Source organism: Malaclemys terrapin, chromosome 13, assembly GCF_027887155.1.
Source record: "Malaclemys terrapin pileata isolate rMalTer1 chromosome 13, rMalTer1.hap1, whole genome shotgun sequence".
In the NCBI taxonomy this organism is placed as follows: domain Eukaryota; kingdom Metazoa; phylum Chordata; order Testudines; family Emydidae; genus Malaclemys; species Malaclemys terrapin.
In genome coordinates, this window is record NC_071517.1 from 9,587,784 (window position 1) to 9,606,554 (window position 18,771).

The 18,771-nt window shown below is 42.8% G+C and overlaps 1 protein-coding gene across 1 annotated transcript in view; it reads right to left on the reverse strand.

Annotated features, from left to right (window-relative positions):
- The window catches only part of RAB11FIP4 (RAB11 family interacting protein 4), a 211,142-nt gene that overhangs the window by 123,587 nt on the left and 68,784 nt on the right, over nt 1–18,771 (reverse strand). Inside the window, exon 2 of the mRNA XM_054048097.1 lies at nt 13,019–13,106. Within this exon, the coding sequence (XP_053904072.1) occupies nt 13,019–13,106 (88 nt within the window). The remainder of the gene's footprint in view (nt 1–13,018; nt 13,107–18,771) is intronic.

The window sequence follows — 18,771 nt, forward strand, 5'->3', positions numbered from 1 at the left end:
ATTAACGGGCTTTGGTTTGCTTCTTGGTAAGACACATATTTCAGTAACAAAATCTCTGTCAGTGATTCATCACACTCATCACCTCTGGGTGCAAACCAGATTTTCTTCCCAACAGACCATTCTCCCTATGCACGGTCACTTTGGAAGATCAACTACTACTGGACCCTTTATCATCTCTGAATAGAATTCCAAGCCATGTGTTTAAAGAGCTGATCATTGGTTTCCCCTCTCTGGGCCCATACCCAGGAGGGGTATGTCTGCACTGCAGCAGGGAACATGCTTCCCAGACAGACTTGGGCTCACTCTGCTCCAGCTAGGGCGCTAAAAAGAGCAGGGTAGCTATTGCGGCACGGACAGCGGCTCATGTTAGTCACCTGAACTCGGACCCTGGGGTGGCTAGCCCATGTCGCCAAGTCCACCCTGCTACTTTTAGCTCGCTAGCTCAACCTGTTAGGGTGACCAGATGTCCCGATTTTATAGGGACAGCCCCAATTTTGGGGGCTTTTTCTTATAGAGGCACCTATTACCGCCACCCCTGTCCCGATTTTTCACCCTTGCTATCTGGTCACCCTAGTGCCTGTCTGCCTGGGTTGGGAGGCACGTATTTAGACATATAGACATACCCTTAGTGGGTGTCTGTTAGCGTCTCTGGGCCTTGTATCAGGCCCTTTCTTTTCAGAGAGGAAAGTCCCTGACATGTTTACATGGAAACCGATTAGCTGTTGTATTCAGTATTGTTCTCATGATGGATGCTTATGCATGAAAATCACGTCTTTTACTTATTTTATTTTAGCGCTAATTTGAATTTTACAAGTGCCCTGGGAGGTTTACATGAAGGGCACGTTACAAATGGATGACTGAGTTAACACATGGCTCTGCAGACACGTATACCTGTGTCTTCCTACCGCAAGCATCCATTTTGGCTGGCAGCCTAGAAAATGCCAGCGTGCTAAATTGAAATATCGCAATCCACACAGGATGTAATGAAAAATCAAGGTTTATTCTGGCGTATCTCCTTACTGATTAGGGCAAACATTATGGCTTCTGATGGGGATTTTTACAATGCTGCGTTCTGAGCTGGCATGCCTGGGACTTATTGCCACTGGTACCCTATCTTGAAGAAAAATACTCTCTTGTCCATGCTTGCTGACCTGCCATTACCAGTTTTTCAAGCTGTGCAGCAATGCACACACGAGGCTAGAATCTGTCCTTAAAAAACCATCGCAAGAGAGCTCAGGAACATCTCCTGGCTACTTTAAGATCCTCTTGCATTAAGACATTTCATTATTTCTATAATTTCATTTTCCAGAAAGCAGCACCACTGAAAGCCACTTATATGGCTGATTGGAACCATTTCATTTGGACACCTAATTGTATAACAAGGCCTTACCATGTTAGGATGTATGGAAAGAAAGACAAATTGAGATTGACTTAGACAATTATTTGTTTCTCTAAGCATGGGCAATAAAACATTTCCTGCTAGCTGCCAGTGACTCTTTCCCCCCCTCCCTGGCTGGGGTTAGAAATCTTCAATCATATTCATTTTTGGACATCATTTTTGGCAAGTGAGACATTGCATTGGAACATGTAGTGCAACAGGGGACAGGAAGGAAGGATTTTAGCCAGGGATTGTTGCAAATCCTTGGGTACCCCAGAGCCAGAAGCTCTGCAAAAGGATGCACTCTACAAAAGGACCTTCTGCTAAAGAGCAATGCATGAGGTAAGCCTGCTCCTTCCTGGGTAACGGAGTCTCCAGTGTCCTTATATCAAGTCTCTGGGCCTAACTCTTGGCCTCGTGCTCCTTGCAACCCCTTGCCCAATGGCTTCACCTGACCTCATCCCCTTATATCAGGGGGGCTTCATGACACCTTCTCTGGAGGCTGGTAGGGGGGTACCCAGGCCCTCCCACTACACCTGGTTCCAGCCCGGGGACCCTATATCTAGCAGCGAAGGTCTGCTCCATACTATTCCTTGCTGCCACCTCCCTGAGCTTCTTCCTACCCTGCCTTTCTCAGGCCTTCTCTCCACACAACCTCTCTAGGTTAACCCTTCTTGCAGGGCCAGGACTCTCAGGGCCCTCGCCTGGAACCCCCTAACAAAATTCCAAATGTAACGAGTAAACTTAACCTAACTTCTGCCCTCCTCAGGCTTGCCCTTTTAGGCCTCTTACGTTCCCCTTGCTTCGTTCCTTAACTGCACACCTCCCAGGGTTCGCTCCCCTCCTGGAAGTCTAGAACCTGCCCTTCTGTCAGGGCTTAGCGATACAACCTGTTCCACTCTCAGGAACCGTTTGTCTCCTTCTCTACTCAGGCTACGATCCCAGGCCATAATCTCCCCATGAGCTTCCTCCTCACACCCTCCCTATTCCCACAGAGTGACTGCAGCTTCTCCTCCCACAGCTTCTTTCTTTCTTTCTTCCATGGCAAAGCAGACTTGACTGAATATTCGCTAGTCGCCACCAGCTGTAATTCCTAAATACTTAGCGGTTTATATTCTCTCACTCTGCTGTTTCCTTCAGGTAATGTAACAACTCCTTTCTAATACCACCCCATTTCCACTAATAACGTAATGTAACTTTTGATATCTTAAGACATTTGAATTCCTCAGAAAGCTTTTCCCTTTCATTATCGAAGCCCTCACAGATCCTATACAAGGTGATCAGTTGTTTCTTCCACCTTACAGAGCACACATAGGCCATCTTTGTGTCTGTCTATTTAAAAAAAATAAATTGTTTAAGCCACAATGGCTAATTAATTCTCTGAACAAAATCATTTCATTTTTTCTATTCAGGCTCTGAAGTATGTCATTATCCTCAGCTCTAGGGCACAATTCAAAAAATCTTCTTCCTCTTTTTTCATTAATCCAATTTTGTTGCTATTCCTCTTACATTTTTTCTATACTGGGATTTTAACTTCCTGTTTACTCAAGGGTATTTCTATGTCAATCTTTCCATTTCTTACAGTCTTTTTAGCTGCTTTGTCCACCATTTCTTTCCTTGTTATCCCGAAAAAGCCTTCCTTCTATAGCAGATTATACACCTTTTCAAGATCTAGAAAGGCAGCTATCATGAAACCTTTGTGCCTCATACTTTTTTGTATTTCAGTTTCTATTTAAGAATGTGATCAGCTCCTTTCTGCTACAAATTTCCTCTCTTTATATTAATGAGCCTGCTCTTTATACTAACCAGCTGGGCTTCAATTAAGCTTGGCTCCCCCTCCAGGTGCAGCCTGGTACATTATTTGGCCACTGAGGCCCACATTAGCCCATTCAGAGCCTGTGTGGGGTACACACCCCACTACAGATCCCCATTACAATAGTAGCCCAGCACCTCACAATCTTTAATGTGTTTGTCCTCCCAATACCTCTATATGGTAGGCAATTGTTATCCCCAGCATACAGCCCTCAAGCCACTGAAGGGGAAGATGTGATGGGGAGGTGCAAGGCTGCACGGAGAGGTAAAACTGCACCCACAAAAACAGTGCCTGTCCAGATTTGGAGCGTTAGTTTAAGAAAGTTATTTACTTACCTGCAGTTATCAAGAAATGGAGGCATCAAATCAATTCTGAGCCAGAGGACCCGATTCTGATCTCTGTTAGGCCAGTAACATCAATGGAATTACTTGGGCTCTTCACCTGTCTAACAGAGATCAGAATCTGCCCTCTACATTCTTTCATATGTATGCATCACAAAGCCAAAGTGAAATCTATTCTATCCTAGTCTGTGTAGGGCCTACAGTATCTGAGCACCTTCTAGCAGTGCACTGAGCAACGTGACTACACAACTGCCCATGTTTGTTCTCTCCCCCTCTCCTCAGAGGGAGACGCATGTGCAGTAGGGTGTCTTTTTTTAAATATACATACTGCTATGTATTTATGTTGGAGAAGGCAAGAAAACTCAGTGCAGCAGGGAGGTCAACTTCTTTGGAGTTAGTATTTTCCACGCTACAATCCCCAGCGCAGCAACCCCCACTCGGCACCCCTCTCCACAGTAGCAACCCCAAACACCTCATTAGCAACAATCCCCACATCCCACCCAGCAATCCCCACACCACCACCCAGCATTCCCATCTCCCCCACATCCTACCCCCTCCCAGCCAGTACTTCCCCACACACCAGCACTCAATCTATGTATATATTTTTATCGGAGCTTCTGATCTGTACTTAACTGAGAGGAGCCCTTCCATTGCTGAAGGTTAATTTTAATTGTAGCTGTTACCACGGTACCTATAAGATTGTGTGTTCCTACTTATACACTATTTTATTCTTATTCACTTGTAATTTCATAAAGGCATACACCATGTTGGTTTTGTGTTAATGAATTTATGGGAAGAGTAATACTTTCATCCAGAACGAGTGTGGAAAAGGGCACTGGGTAAGCTTTGTGGTAAAGTCCAAAGCACTGTTTGACATGACCAGCATTAATTAGAGTCTAACAAAGTAGTTTTATGCCTCTGCACAGGGATCAATACAGCCTTATTGATTATGGGCTGGATCCTCAGCGGAGGTAGATTTGTGCAGCTCCGTTGACTTCAGTAATGTAAAGGAGCTATGCAATCTGGACCATCTGAGGATGTGGCCTCAAAACGAGGGGAATTGTATATTGGAGTAAAATAATACCCACAAAAACAAGAACATTGAAAATTGTGAGCCGGACTCTGATCTGGTGTAATTGTGTTGACTTCAGTGGATTTACTTCTGATTTACACCAGGGTAAGTGCCTTTAATCCAGTTTGCCCTGGAGGCCACAGGTCTCTCGATTCAGGATGATTTTGCATGTCCGACAGTTCTGTAGAGCAAAGGTGCAGTGCTCTTCAAACCCTACTGAATGGTCAATTGCAAACAGCCGCTTTGAAGGAAAGTAAACACAATCACAAAGCAATTTCCCGCAAATGCTCTAAGAAGGAAATTTAACCCATGTAATTTTCATGGGCAATTAAGCAGTTTTAATACTATAGGAAATCAAATCCGGTTACTTAATTGGATGTACCTGGTTCCTGGCACATATCCTAGGAGCAGTAGCTTTTCACTTATCTACCCTTGGATCTTTAATGGTGTATTAGGTTCATTTATGGCTTCCGGCTATATTAAGCAAAAATTTAGTTGAGCCTTAAAATAGTTTGAAGAGGCACTAACCCCACTTTGTTAAATAGCTGGAGTGTTACTTATTAGCTAAGGCCCCAGTCCTTCGAAGACTTACTCAAGCAATTCGTTCCACTGAAGTCCAAAGGAGTAAGACGCTCATGTGAGTAAGAAGCACTCTAAGAGCAAGGATTTGCTGGGTCAACCCTACCGTGTAAGTGGCACAGCTGGTACTAGTTTGAAAGGGTTCATATCAGATTTTTAGTTTTTCTTTGGTGCCTTGTTGCCGTTCTTGCACTCACATGGCTCAGTCCTGATCTCGGGTATAAGGGCATGAGCCACAGATATTGATTTTAAGTCCGTCACAGCACACATCTGTAACCCACTCTTCCAGCTGTGTAGGCTACATCTCCCGTTCTGTGGCTGATCCACAGGGAGAGTTGTCTCATACTTCTCCCAGCTAATGGATTTGGAGCTGGATTTCTCAAAGTGTCTAAGTACCTAATTCCCAAGCACCTGAACACCTTTGAGGATCAAGGCCTAGGCACCTACCTGCATCTTTAGGCACCTATGTATCTTTAAAGGCAACGTCAAAGGTCATGCCCAGGACTTCAATGGGACCACATGCAGAATAAACGACTGCTCCAGGTGAGTAGAGGGATTAGAATCTGGTTCTCAAGAGGCAGTGTTTGTAATTTAGCATTATAATAGACGGTATTGTGATGAAACAATCAGGCTATGTAACACTGGTCAATATATCTCATATGAAAGACATTATACAGTAATTACTGTACAGTTGTTGATGTTGTTTCCATAGTTTAAATAGCCTCTTGAAAGTCTAAATGCATTTTTCCCTATTACTTTTCTATTTAAAAATATGAATATATAGTCATGTATTTCCAATGCAAGAGAATCTATGACAACTCATTTCCTGTTCCTTTAATGTAATCTGAAGTCATACTTTTTAGTTAACTGCAGCTACAAGGCCGGTAGGGGGAGCTCACCCTTTATTTGTTTGGTGTTTTTTTTTTTTTATATATATAGAATAGTTTTTTGTCAAAGAAAAGAAGAAAGAACACTATGAGAACAGAAATAGAGGTACTTAAATAGAACGAACAGGTCAAATGTACTTACTTAAACCTTACTAACCAGACTAAGGGCATTATTGTGCAAACTCTCTGAGCATAATGCTTACTACCGTGACTAACTCACTGCTGTCAATATAGGGTGACCAGATAGCAAGTGTGAAAAATCGGGACGGAGGGTGGGAAGTAATAAGAGCCTATATAAGAAAAAGATCCAAAAATCGGGACTGTCCCTATAAAATCGGGACATCTGGTCACCCTATGTCAATACGACTTCTCAAGCCAGTCTGCACTACGATTGGTAGCAACCGTTGGCAGGATCAGGCCCTCAATGAGTACAACCACAATGATCAAACATTGAACCCAGTGGACAAACATTGAAATCCTGGCCCCACTGAAGTCAATGAGAATTCTGCCACTGATGTAACTGGGGCCAGGATTTCAAAGGTGTATTTGCACCGAGCCAATATCTGATGGCAGTAACTCTCCTGACTGGTGATCGTTAATTGAACTGATGGCATGAAGTGAGCAGCTGGAGAGTGCAGATATACCGGGAGCTAAACTTTGTTATTTTGATGTTCCAGCAAAAAAAGCTTTACAGCCTTTCTCTTGATGACAAGCCAGTCCCGGTTTGCAGCAGAGCCTAATTATGCTAGGAAAGCGGCCCCAACAGCAGGGTTACTACTCAAGTGCTGAAGCAAGACATTTACTGGATAACCCACCTCTACAAAGGAGAAAGAACAGAGGCTTTCCTTAAAGAGATAGGATGCCCTCCAGGCTAGAGTTTCACCAGAAAGATACACAACGGGTACGTCTAAACTGCAGTAAAACACCTGCGGCTGGCCCACGTCAGCTGAGTCGGGCTCATGGGGCAAGGCTGCAGCGCTAATAGATTGCAGTGGAGACGTTCGGGTTCCAGGTTTCACAGCCTGGGCTGCAGCACGAGCCCAAACGTCTCCACTGCAATTTGATAGCTCCACACAGCCTAAGCCCCGAGAGCCCAAGTCAGCTGACACGGGCCAGCCATGGTGATTTATTTCAGTGTAGACAAATCCAATGAGACGAATCTCCTCCAACCCATTATATCCCCCATTACTGCTCCTTCAGCTTGTCTAAATCCTCCATCCCAAGGAGTCAGGAGCATGCTGTCAATGTACACCAAAAAGCAGACTGCTAGAGGTTTAAGAAAGCTTAATTTTGTTTCTACTTGCAATCTCAGCAGCAGCTGCAGAAGTGTATGAATCATAGGTCAAGGGCCATGTGGCCATGTCCAGCTCACAGATACTGGGGAGGGGGGGAAACCTTGGCAAACAACAAGATCTTCCTTCATAAAGAGTCAGGAGATTTTTCACACACATGCACAGCAGGCAGTGCCTTGGTTTCAGCAGAGGTATAGCCACGCCACTGATTTCAGATCCCAAAGTTCAAGAGTGTTTGGATCCAGAGTTTTAATTCAGCTCTTTATTGGATACAGGAGCTATTTGCAAACTATATATCTGGATTTCAAACACGCCAATGTTTGGGAGTGTTTAGTTCTGGAGTTTTGGACCCAATCCAAATCTGGTTTCGAAGACCTCATCTAAGAGATTCAATCAAATTTCTAAACTTCATGGAACTCAATTTTTCTCCGTCAAGGCTGATTCTCTGCTGCTGGGATGTGAATCCAGGATTCCAGAGAACTCAGATGTTTCAAGCCCAATGTTTAAACACTAATTCACGACACAGTCAACTCCCAGATAGGAAGACAAAAGTATTTCACTTCTGCAAGGCAAAAAGTTATCCTTCATCCCGGACTATCAAGGGAACTATCCCCAAGAGCTCAGCTCTGTGATGAGACAATTTAATCTGAAGTCTCATAAATAAGAAATATGGCAAGGAATTAGGGTAGCAAATTTTTGAATGTAAATGTTTGGCTTCAACCACTAAGAATAACACAGATTCATACTCAATTAGAACAAAACCTCGGGATTTATCAGAGTGTCTCATTTTGCTAAATTAATCTGATTACTATACACAATCCAAATAAGCTGGGATGTTGAAGGGCCATATTTAAAATCGGTTGCAGCCTAGTTGGATTGATCGTTTTTGTCTGATAATGAGACCACTGCTATTCTTGGGACACGAAGCTCTGTTGAAAAATGAGAGATAACAACATGGTGGAGTCGTGATTTTTGGAAGGTGAGCATACATTTTCTCAACTTTAATAAGAGCAATTTGTTTTAAAGAAAGAAAAATGTCTCTGCTGGCTGAAGACCAATAAAACCTTCATCGGGTGAGGCAAGTGATGGATCTAGTTCCTTATTAAGAGTTGCAGTAAAGTATATACATAATGGGATGTCTTTTATTAAAATAGCTATAAATACTCTTTGATTTGAGAAAGGTCTTTCAAGTATATATCCTTGATACTGATTTCATAGCATTTGCTATAAGGACTTACATAATTCAGGAAAATGTTGGCGTTATTGGTGGTTTATAATATAACCTGTGCGTGTGTGTCAGGAGCGGCGCCAGGGTTTTTGCTGCCCTAGGTGGTAGCGCTCCTCCTCTGAGCATTTGGCGGCGGGGGTCCTTCTGCTCCACGTCTTCAGGGCACTTCGGTGGCGGGTCCTGGAGCGAGTGAAGGACCCGCTGCCGAATTTCCGCCGAAGACCCGGAGCGGAAGGACCCCCCTGCCTCCGAATTTCCGCCGAGGACGGCAAAATGCCGCCCCCCAAATCCTGCCACCTAGAGTCACCCAGTGGAAGCGCTGGCCTTGGTGTGTGTGGATAAATACATATACAGATCCCCATTAATACAATTAGGTATCCAATCCGCAAGAGATGCCTCATGAATCCTTTGAAGCCTTAGGCCCCAATCTTGCAAAAAAACTTGCGGCTGTGCTTACCTTTAAGCACATTGTTATTATTATTATTATTTGTATTACTGCAGCACCTAGGAGCCCTAGCCCTGGATCAAGACCTCCTTGTGTTACATGCGCTACATTCAATGGAAACACTACGTTAAGCACATGTGCAGGACTGGGGGTTTAGCCTGTAACCCATTCAAGACAAAGATTGTGTCCTAGCCTTCAGCTAGAACCCAGGAATCCAATCCACTGGAGCAATCACTAGACAACTTCATCTCTTAGGTTCTTATTGTGCTCTTGTACTAGCTTCCCTAATGGGTTTCCCTAGGTTTCTATTGACATAAATGTTCCCCATGTCAAGTCACCTTGTAGATGCACTCTAAAGGTGTCTCCCCAGGCTTAATCGAGAGCATTTTCCCAGTGCAATCTCATATCGTTACACCGCTGTCCTTTGCTGCCATGAACTTTAAAATAAAACCATTGTGGCGCTGCACTCTCGCCTCCTACTGGCTTCATAATAGTCTCATTGTAAGAGAGTCTCCATAGGCACCTCCTGGAATCACGCTGAGATGAGATCCGTCTGAGAGTCACCCTGTGTCTGGGCCATGCCAGAACACTGGTGCTTCAGTAAGGCCCGACCAGGTGCACAGAGAAGCACAGGTGGAATGTTTTGCCCTAAGAACCTGATAGGCTGATCAGCAGTGAAGATGTTGAGCTGTCTCCGTGTTGATTTTGCTTTGCCCTTTGGCTAAGCTCAAAAGCTTAATAGTTTCTGCCTTTTAGCAGAGGACTCTATCCTTCCCTGGAAAGGAGATGGGCTTGATGGCATGCATTTGATTCCTTTCTAGCTACCAAGAGCCCTGTCATGCACATCATATAATTACCCCTTTCATAGCTGTGGCACTTTCCATCCAAAGGGCTCACCGTGCTTTACAAATATGAATTGACTAAACCCTGCAGCATCCTTGAGAAAAGTAGAATTATCTTAATTTTACAAGTAGGGAACCTGAGACCCAGAGCAGCTCCAGCTCACCCTAGGACCTAACAGCAAGCCAGGAGCAGAACTGGGTCTAGAAATCTCAGGCCCCAATACCTATCCCTGCACCTAAAACATTACTCAGTGCTTCCTTCCGGGTTTTTTTTTTTCAATCCACAACTTTTTTTTGCCAGGAAATAATATTAAAAGCTACAGCCCCTCTGAATGCAGATGTATCATTTCTGCTCCATTGCCAGGCAACACCAGAATCAAAAGTTAACTAACCAGTCATATTCCCTGAACGAGGCTAATGCTGTTGAAAATAATAAAGGAAGTAAACCCAGCACAGCCATGTTGTTTTATGACCCACACTGAGCTAAACTCTGATCAGGTGTAAACAGCTGTTGCACCACTGATTTCAGCAGAGTAGGACTCAGTTATCCCAAATGTGTATTTGGCCCGTTTTTTGCAAGGCCCTGATCCCATAGAGATTTATGCACATGTTTGGCTTTGGGCATGTGAATAGTCCTATTGATTTCAAAAAGAAGAACAGGAGGACTTGTGGCACCTTAGAGACTAACAAATTTATTAGAGCATAAGCTTTCGTGGACTACAGCCCACTTCTTCCACGAAAGCTTATGCTCTAATAAATGTGTTAGTCTCTAAGGTGCCACAAGTACTCCTGTTCTTCTTTTTGCGGATACAGACTAACACAGCTGCTCCTCTGAAACCTGTCATTGATTTCAAAGGAACTTTTCCTTGTGTAATGTGGAGCATTTGCATAAGGTGGCGCATCTGCATAAATCTTTACAAGATCAGGCCCTGAATTTTTATCACAGCCAGTAATAATGTTCCCTGGGATTAGGCCTGCTGAAATCAATTCTACCTGCATAGTAAAGTATGCACTCATTGTCAGTGAGGCAATGAGAATCTGGCTCGAAGTATTAAAAGTATGTGAACAAGAAGGCAGTGTGGCGTAGTGGTTCCATCACTGGATCAGAATTCAGGAGATCTGGGTTGTAGTCCCAGCTCAGCCACTGTCCTGCTGGATGACCTTGGGTAAATCACTTTGCCTCGATTTCCCTATCTATAAAATGGGATATTTTGCTCCTTTGTAAAGTGCTTTGAGATCTATGGATGATCAGAGCTAGATATTATTATTAATAATAATCTGCCACTGAGTTCAAATGCTAAGATCAATTAAAAGACCAGAGGACTAGATTCCAATGTTATTTCAGAGCGACTCAAAGGGCTGAGCAATCATTATTACTGGACATTGAGGGAATACTCCTGAATACTCAAACTACTCAGCTCTTGATTGATTTTGTGTATTGAGCACTCAAATGACTTTCAGATCAGGGTAACACTTCTGTTAGATACGAAGGATTTGACCCCTGATGGATTTTGGAGTAAAGGGAACACTTTATGCAAAAACATTGTAGAGCATTTGTTTTTTAAAGGTGTGCTAAGGAAAGGAACTTTCCGTTCAAGTCTACATGGAATTACTGCACTTAGCATAGCCACTTTTCCTAGTCACCAGTCATATCTGCAATATCTTTTTCTTTATTAATGAAATGAAGGGCAGTAGCTATATAGGGGCGTGCATGGTACCCTATGTTCTCCTAAGTACATGGAGAACTAATGAGGTAAATCAAAAGCAGCTCTCTTTTTAACAGGGACATTTCGTACAGCTGGCCCTTAATGAAGATGTGAGGTAGTGATCCCCATTGCAGATCAGTAATGCAAACCTCCCTATTGCTCAGATGTATCATAGGCATAATAAAAAAGGCCCAGATAAGCAACAGCACTTCAGGGCTGATGGTAATGCCAAGGATCCATATGTGAAAGATAATGGGCAGGTCAAGACAATGGACATTTTCCTCCCCGCTGTATCCCTTTTGCACGCTCCTAAATCAACAGAATTTTAAGCTGCACCCGGGACGCCCCCAAAATAGGAGGAGCCCTATACTACAGCTGGCATTCCATGTGATCGGAGTAATGAAGATAGTTCCGAAGACAAGACATAGAGTTTTTAACAGAGATTCACATCACAACGAAGAGAAAAAATAGGCAAAACGTGATTTCTCCTTTTTCTGTGTTGCTCTGAATGCTCAAATGAGCCCATTTTACTTAAACAAACAAAACCACAAAACAAAATACCAGCTCCCCGCAAAACCAATTTTTTGTGTGTGCTAAAAATGACTCCGTTTTCATTATAACAATGGGATCACTTTGAACAAAAAGGTGGCTCTGGAATTCAAAGTTCAACCTAAGAAATTTCTATTTTTGCAGATTTTGAATTTTTGCAGATTTTCTGTTCATTTTTTTTATGGATTAGCAGAAAATCATCCCAAATAGCATCAAACATTCTGTAAAATTTCATAGAAAACTGTTCACTGCTTTCACACAGATCTATGAATTTTAAACCAAAGCCTCCACAGCTCTTTTGCCTGAGAAAACTGTCTGTGGAATGTAGAGAACTCAAATATAATTCAAATATAAATACCTATAGATGTTAGTTGAGAACATGTCTTTTACACCGGAGAAACTGTATAGGAAAAGTCTATTCATGAGTAACGGTTATTAACCCAGTATAGATGGAAGGGAAAATTCCCAGTGACCTTGATAACCTGATGCTTTTCAGGTATAGTCAAAGTTTTACACGTGTGTATTCATTCATGTTTAGACCAAGCCCCTTATCCCGTGTCCTGTCTAAATATGCAGGTGGTTTAAAGAAATAAGATCCCAGTCTTACAAAGACTCATGCACATACTTAATTTGATGTGAGCAGTCTGGTTGACTTTAATGGGACTAGTCACATGCTTTAAGTTAAGCATGTGCCTAATGCTTTGCAGAATCAGCGTCTTATTGATTATACTTCAGTGAGACAGAAGAGCAAAGTACAATTCACCAGCATCTATCCTAGTGAGTATCAAATCTTCTGATGCCCCATGCCCTAAGAAAACATGCTTTAGTTAAACTTTTATATTATATTTTATAATTCTATAATTTTTATAAAAGTGGCATTACTTACCTTTAATAGCAAAAACTCCATGACAGAAATCCTTGAAGTTGATTCTTCCCAGGTCATTTGGGTCCAAGTATTTAGCCAATTTTTCCACCTAGAAAAGAATATACAAAGTTTACTATGTGTTGCTTCTATCCTGGTGAAGCTCTTATGGAGAAAACACCGGTTTCAAAAATATCTGCAGTATACATCTGAAATCAACACAAGGTAAAAATACTTATCTACGTAGATATAAAACCAAAACTTTGTAACTTTCCATGGCATAAAATATAGGAGAGACTGTATATGAGAGACCCAAGAACATTAAAAGTGAAAGAAGCTTAATATGACATGAGATTAATTTGTTTAGTGCAGTATTATTTTCTATAATCTCAGTTTCGTGGTTTAGCATTTCTGATGTAAATTATCACTCACCAAAGGGGATCACACGGGGCATCTTGCAGTAAATTTGCATTTATATTGAGGGAGATATTTCACATTGAGGAAAAGTTGTAGGATTTTTCAGGAGAGATTTGCAGAAGAAGAGGGAGGGAATTTGGTGAATCTACACGGTGGATCGAGAGAAGGCACAAAACCAAGAGTGGGAAAAGAAAGCAAAGAAGCAGTTAAGTGCGGGGGGAGGGGAAGAGAGCAAAGCAGGGGTGTTGGAACAATTTGTATAGTGGGGGTGCTGAGAGCCATTGAACCAAACTGTAAACTCTGTATATGATGGAAATCACTTCAAGCCAGGGGGCGTGGCATGCCCTTAGTTCTAGCACCTATGGACCAAAGGCAGAGGCAGTGTTGTCCAGTGGATAGGGCATTGGAGTGGAAGTCAGAGGACCCTTCTATTCTATTCTTGGCTCTGCCACTGACCTGGTTTGTGACTGTAGGCAAAAGTCACTTCACCTCTCTGTGCCTGTTTACCCTTTGCCTGTCTTGTCTATTTAGACTGTAAACTCTTTGGGGCAAGGGCTGTCTCTCACTATGTGCAGGCACATAGTGGCTAATACAATGCGGGTCTGGGTTTGGTCTGATCCTCTAGGTGCTACTACAATATAAACATGACCAATTATTACATCAATATATACTATATATTATATTAAGATTTATGATAAGATTGTAAGGAGGAATGAGAGCAGGAATGCAGGATATTACAATATTCGGAAGGACGGAATGCAAGCTTAAACATGCTAGTCTGAACAGCAATCAAAGCCCAGCTGAAAATATACACAACAAATGAATGAATCCCGGTGATCCAGTTTCTCAATTTTCTGGTTTCTCACGTGCTAGTGAAACCCTACTGAATGCTTAAAGCCCTCTGGAGAGTGCACTAATGTCTGACCATGAAACCTCCTCACTTCTATTCTATCCATCCAGTACACCCAGGCCATTTGGTTTAGATGGGTTATGATCACTGGGAATATTCGCCATCCTAATGAAAGCCTGGCAGTGCTGCAAAACCAGGAGGGTCTCAGCATTTCAGTCCCCTGCTGGGGCTGTCCAGTTTGCCAGTGTATCCTATACACAAAATATGGGTTTTGAAATCATAATGCTGGGGTGCTTATATCACATGTTGCCAGTTTCCAAGGACCACTGGAACAGCAGAGTCAAACATATGGAAGAAGTAGCCCGTGGAAGTGTGCGTACGGGGCAATGTTCTCATGAACCACACATCCAACTGGGACCCAGATGGAGCAGCCAGAGCCGAAACACCAGCTGGCAGCTCGAGATGATTTTGCCACTCAGCATCCTTGTAATAAATGTGATGGGTTCCTCCCATAAGGTCTTATTTAGACCAATGAAATCTAATTAAGGTGCTTAGATAAGCAATAGGTAAAACTTTGATGAATCGCCCCTTTCCGCTCCCGAGAACTCAGGCTTATGCCCTGGCATTCAGTTTGCACTTCCAATCAGCCTGAAGACTCAGCAATGGTGCATACCTAGGCCCTGGTTCCGTGAAGTGCAAAAGCACTTGTTTAATTTTAAGCAGGTGCCTAAGAACTTTGCTGACTCAGAGCCTTAGATACTACCCTGAATCGTGCTAAATTTCTTGGGTTGACAGATTAAGTTGGATGTTAGATAGACAGTTAGATGAACAGGTTTTGTACTGTTTTAAACACACTTGAGTAAAAATGTGGTAATGATACCTTTGTTAGACCTGATCTGCGTACTGTATCGATACAAGCCATACATTCCCAGTTAATTGCATTTAAAGAAACCCTGCAATTATATCAAATATATAAAAACAACAAGGAGTCTGGTGGCACCTTAAAGACTAACAGATTTATTTGGGCATAAGCTTTCGTGAGTAAAAACCTCACTTCTTCGGATGCATAGAGTGAAAGTTATATATATATAATGCCTGCATCTGTAACTTTCACTCTATGCATCTGAAGAAGTGAGGTTTTTACTCACGAAAGCTTATGCCCAAATAAATCTGTTAGTCTTTAAGGTGCCACCAGACTCCTTGTTGTTGTTGTTTTTGTAGATACAGACTAACACGGCTACCCCCTGATACTTGAAATCAAATATATAAACACTTTTACATGCATTATTTAAAATCTTTAAACCCACCCCCCTCAAAACTCTATATCTGCTGCATATTTGCTATAACAATACTTAGCACACATACAATCCCCAGTCGCCAAGTGCTTTACAAAGCATTATCCTCATTCTGTAGATGGTGAACATGAGGCACAGACAGGTTAAGTGACTTGCCCACAGTTTCACCACAAATCTGTTGCAGAACGGGGAACAAAAATCAGAACTTCCTGCTGGCTTATGGAGAAAAGGTACATAAGATACTGTGGTGATGCATGCCATAGAATTGCTTATTACTGTATAAAATAATGACTTAATTGGGGTAAGAGTATTTTCCTATGGGTTGGAGACATTATTTTGATAAGGTCAAATGGATCAACCATGAATGAATCTGGGAAAACAGCAATGTGGATTTAAGAATCTATTCATGGTGCAAAATGCTTGGTGTTGACTAGGGGAGAATGGAACAATTTGATCCATAGGCTAAATCCTTCTCTTCCCCCTCCCTCTTTTTAAAAAAATCACCTGCAGCTCCCCTCATGCAGATATGGCAGGTAAAGAGCTGTAGGATGAATTCTGCAGCATGCAGTGTGTTTAGGGAGAAATCTTACAGAAGTTCTCTTATTGTGAAACCCTTTGCAGAGCTGTCAGTCTGGTGGCAAAATGCAGCATTTGGGCAGAACCATGGACAGCACACATCAAGGGAGATGCTGTTAGAGGAATTCATCCTTACACAAACCTCTTTGATATTACATCACAGAAGGCAGAGTAGTCTTGTGATTACAGCTGCTCTCTGGGATTCAGGACTCCTGGATGCTGGTCCCAGTGGATGATCTCTGTGTAACCTCACTAACCTTTTCATGCCTCAGTTTGCCCCCCTGTAAAATGGGGATACATAATAATAATCTCCTACCTCAATGGGATGGTGCAGGGATTAACTAACTGAGGTGTATGAACTGCTCTGAGATTACCAGATAAAAAGTGCTATAGAAAAACAAAGATTGCATGGGCTAACGGACAGGCTGCCCAACTGGCACTCAGAAGTCCAGCTCAGACTTGCCATGTGAACTCATTTACTCTCCCTGTGCGTTGGTTACCCTGTCAAATGGAAATCGTAATGATACGTACACACTTTGAGATCAAGGGATAGAAAACACAATCCAAGAGCTAAGTAATAGTAGCATTCAGAAAGCAACTAATTAAACAAAGAGCAATAAGGTTAAAACGAAGTCAAAATGAATGTTACTTACAAACAAGGCCCAATAGGAAACTCCAAGGAACCCAAATAAATGCGTGGAAGTAAACTTTCCCGGTGACCTAATTTCTCTGTATTCTGATTGCGTATGCTAGTGAATTATGGGGACAGAGCCACCAATGCAGTAACTCTCCAGTGTGTGTGGGATGGCAGTAAATTGAGGTGGAAAACAGCATTCCTTCCCAATCTCTGCTTGAGTGGTTTTACTCAAACCCCTGATGCGTGACTTTGATCTCTCTTCAGATACAGATTTCAGGTATCATCCATTCCCACCTGTGATCTCTCTCCTCATGTTTTATTCTGGACCGTTGAAAGATATGACTCGCGTTGTACATTCTAAGAGCTGTGGGACCTCTTCCCCCCAGAACTGCTGGTTACTACATAGCTGGCTGCTCAGATTATATATCCATCCAAGTCAAAGAACAAATCCTGTGTGGCTGGCCCAGGATGTACAGTGGCTCTAGCTGGGGATGGGGGTTTACGTGTAGTTGTTCATGGAAATCACATATCATACGTGCATGAAATACAGCTCTTGGTGCATGAGACACATAAATAAGAGCTCAAGTAGAATCCGTGCACAACATAATAACAAGAGGCAATATTTTGTTCAACCTCCTATGGCTACATACTGTCGAGTTGGAGACACATCCGTCCCTCTGTAATTGGCATCACGCACACATCTCTGATCTAACAAGCTTGTCACAGATTGGCTTGTCGAAGGAAGCCATATGCATTATGCTGACATAATCAGATCAAATTTATTGCTGAATGGCATGAAGCTGTCTGATACGATGGAATGTTACGTCCCCAAACTGACATAATTTACAGCTTTGCCATGACTCCTTCACAGCCAGTGAGACTAAGTGTTATCTATGAAAGAAAGGGGGGGCACCATGAGGAATGCAAGCAACAGAATGCCTTTACATTACCAGGTACTTTGTTAGCATAGATCCAGCAAGATATAAACCCATCATGCACCTGCAGGCAAAGGAAATAGAATGCTACACACTGCAGGCCTGACCAGCAGGACAGTCAATGTATAATTGTGTATATAGCACTGTGGCAAGAGGTAGATGTAGATAAAGAGTAAAGCACTGTACTGACTTAGGAGCATACGTCTCATTTGCAAAAGAGGCTTGGGGACTTCAGTACTTTTAAAATTTTTATCCTTTATCTTAATCTCTGATGGCAAGAAGGGTCTTTTGCTTGAGGCAAAGAATGGGAGTCAGCAGACCTGGGCTCTGTTATGCCACAGATGTCCTGCATGACCATGGGCAAGTTATCTAGTCTCTTTAGTGAATGGCCTAGGTTCCAACCAATTAAATAGCAGGAAAGCTGCAACTCCCTTCTTCTCCTTTCTTCACCCAGCATGGGATCTGGAGCATGGTAGCTTCCGGCTAGCTGAGAAATTCTGCTCCATGTCCAAAGCATTTTAAAACATGGCTGTGTTTTAGAGGTTGGGCAGGCAGAAGTTTGAATGTGTGGGGTGTCACTCAAAGTACAAAGTACATGTGAATGTACAATCCCCTGTGAAGATGACTTCAAAGGGCTGCCCTTGCTGATGGCCTGTGCCAAATTAGCCCATTCTGTTTCAGCACCATTCCATTTTCAGTGGAGTGATGGAGAAGCTAGCATTTATGAACCAGTGAGCCTCCCAAAGACAGCGGAGACTCCTTCGAGAGCAAAGATAGCCCCAGGGCATGCCATTATCACATTATCTATACTCTGGACTCAGAGAACAGCCTTTTCATTGCTCCACCGGTTTGCTGAGACTTGTCAGCTATGACTGCATCCCTATCAATGAGTATCTCAAGAGACGTCTTGGAAACTTTTACCTCGTGCTTCCCATATCATTTCTACTAACACATGTTCCATTGCTCAGCCCGTAGGCCAGATCCTCAGCTGGTGTCAGTCAGTGCAGCACCACTGCAGTGCACTATGCCAACCCCTACCTGGTCAGAACTCACAAGTCAGGTCCCCC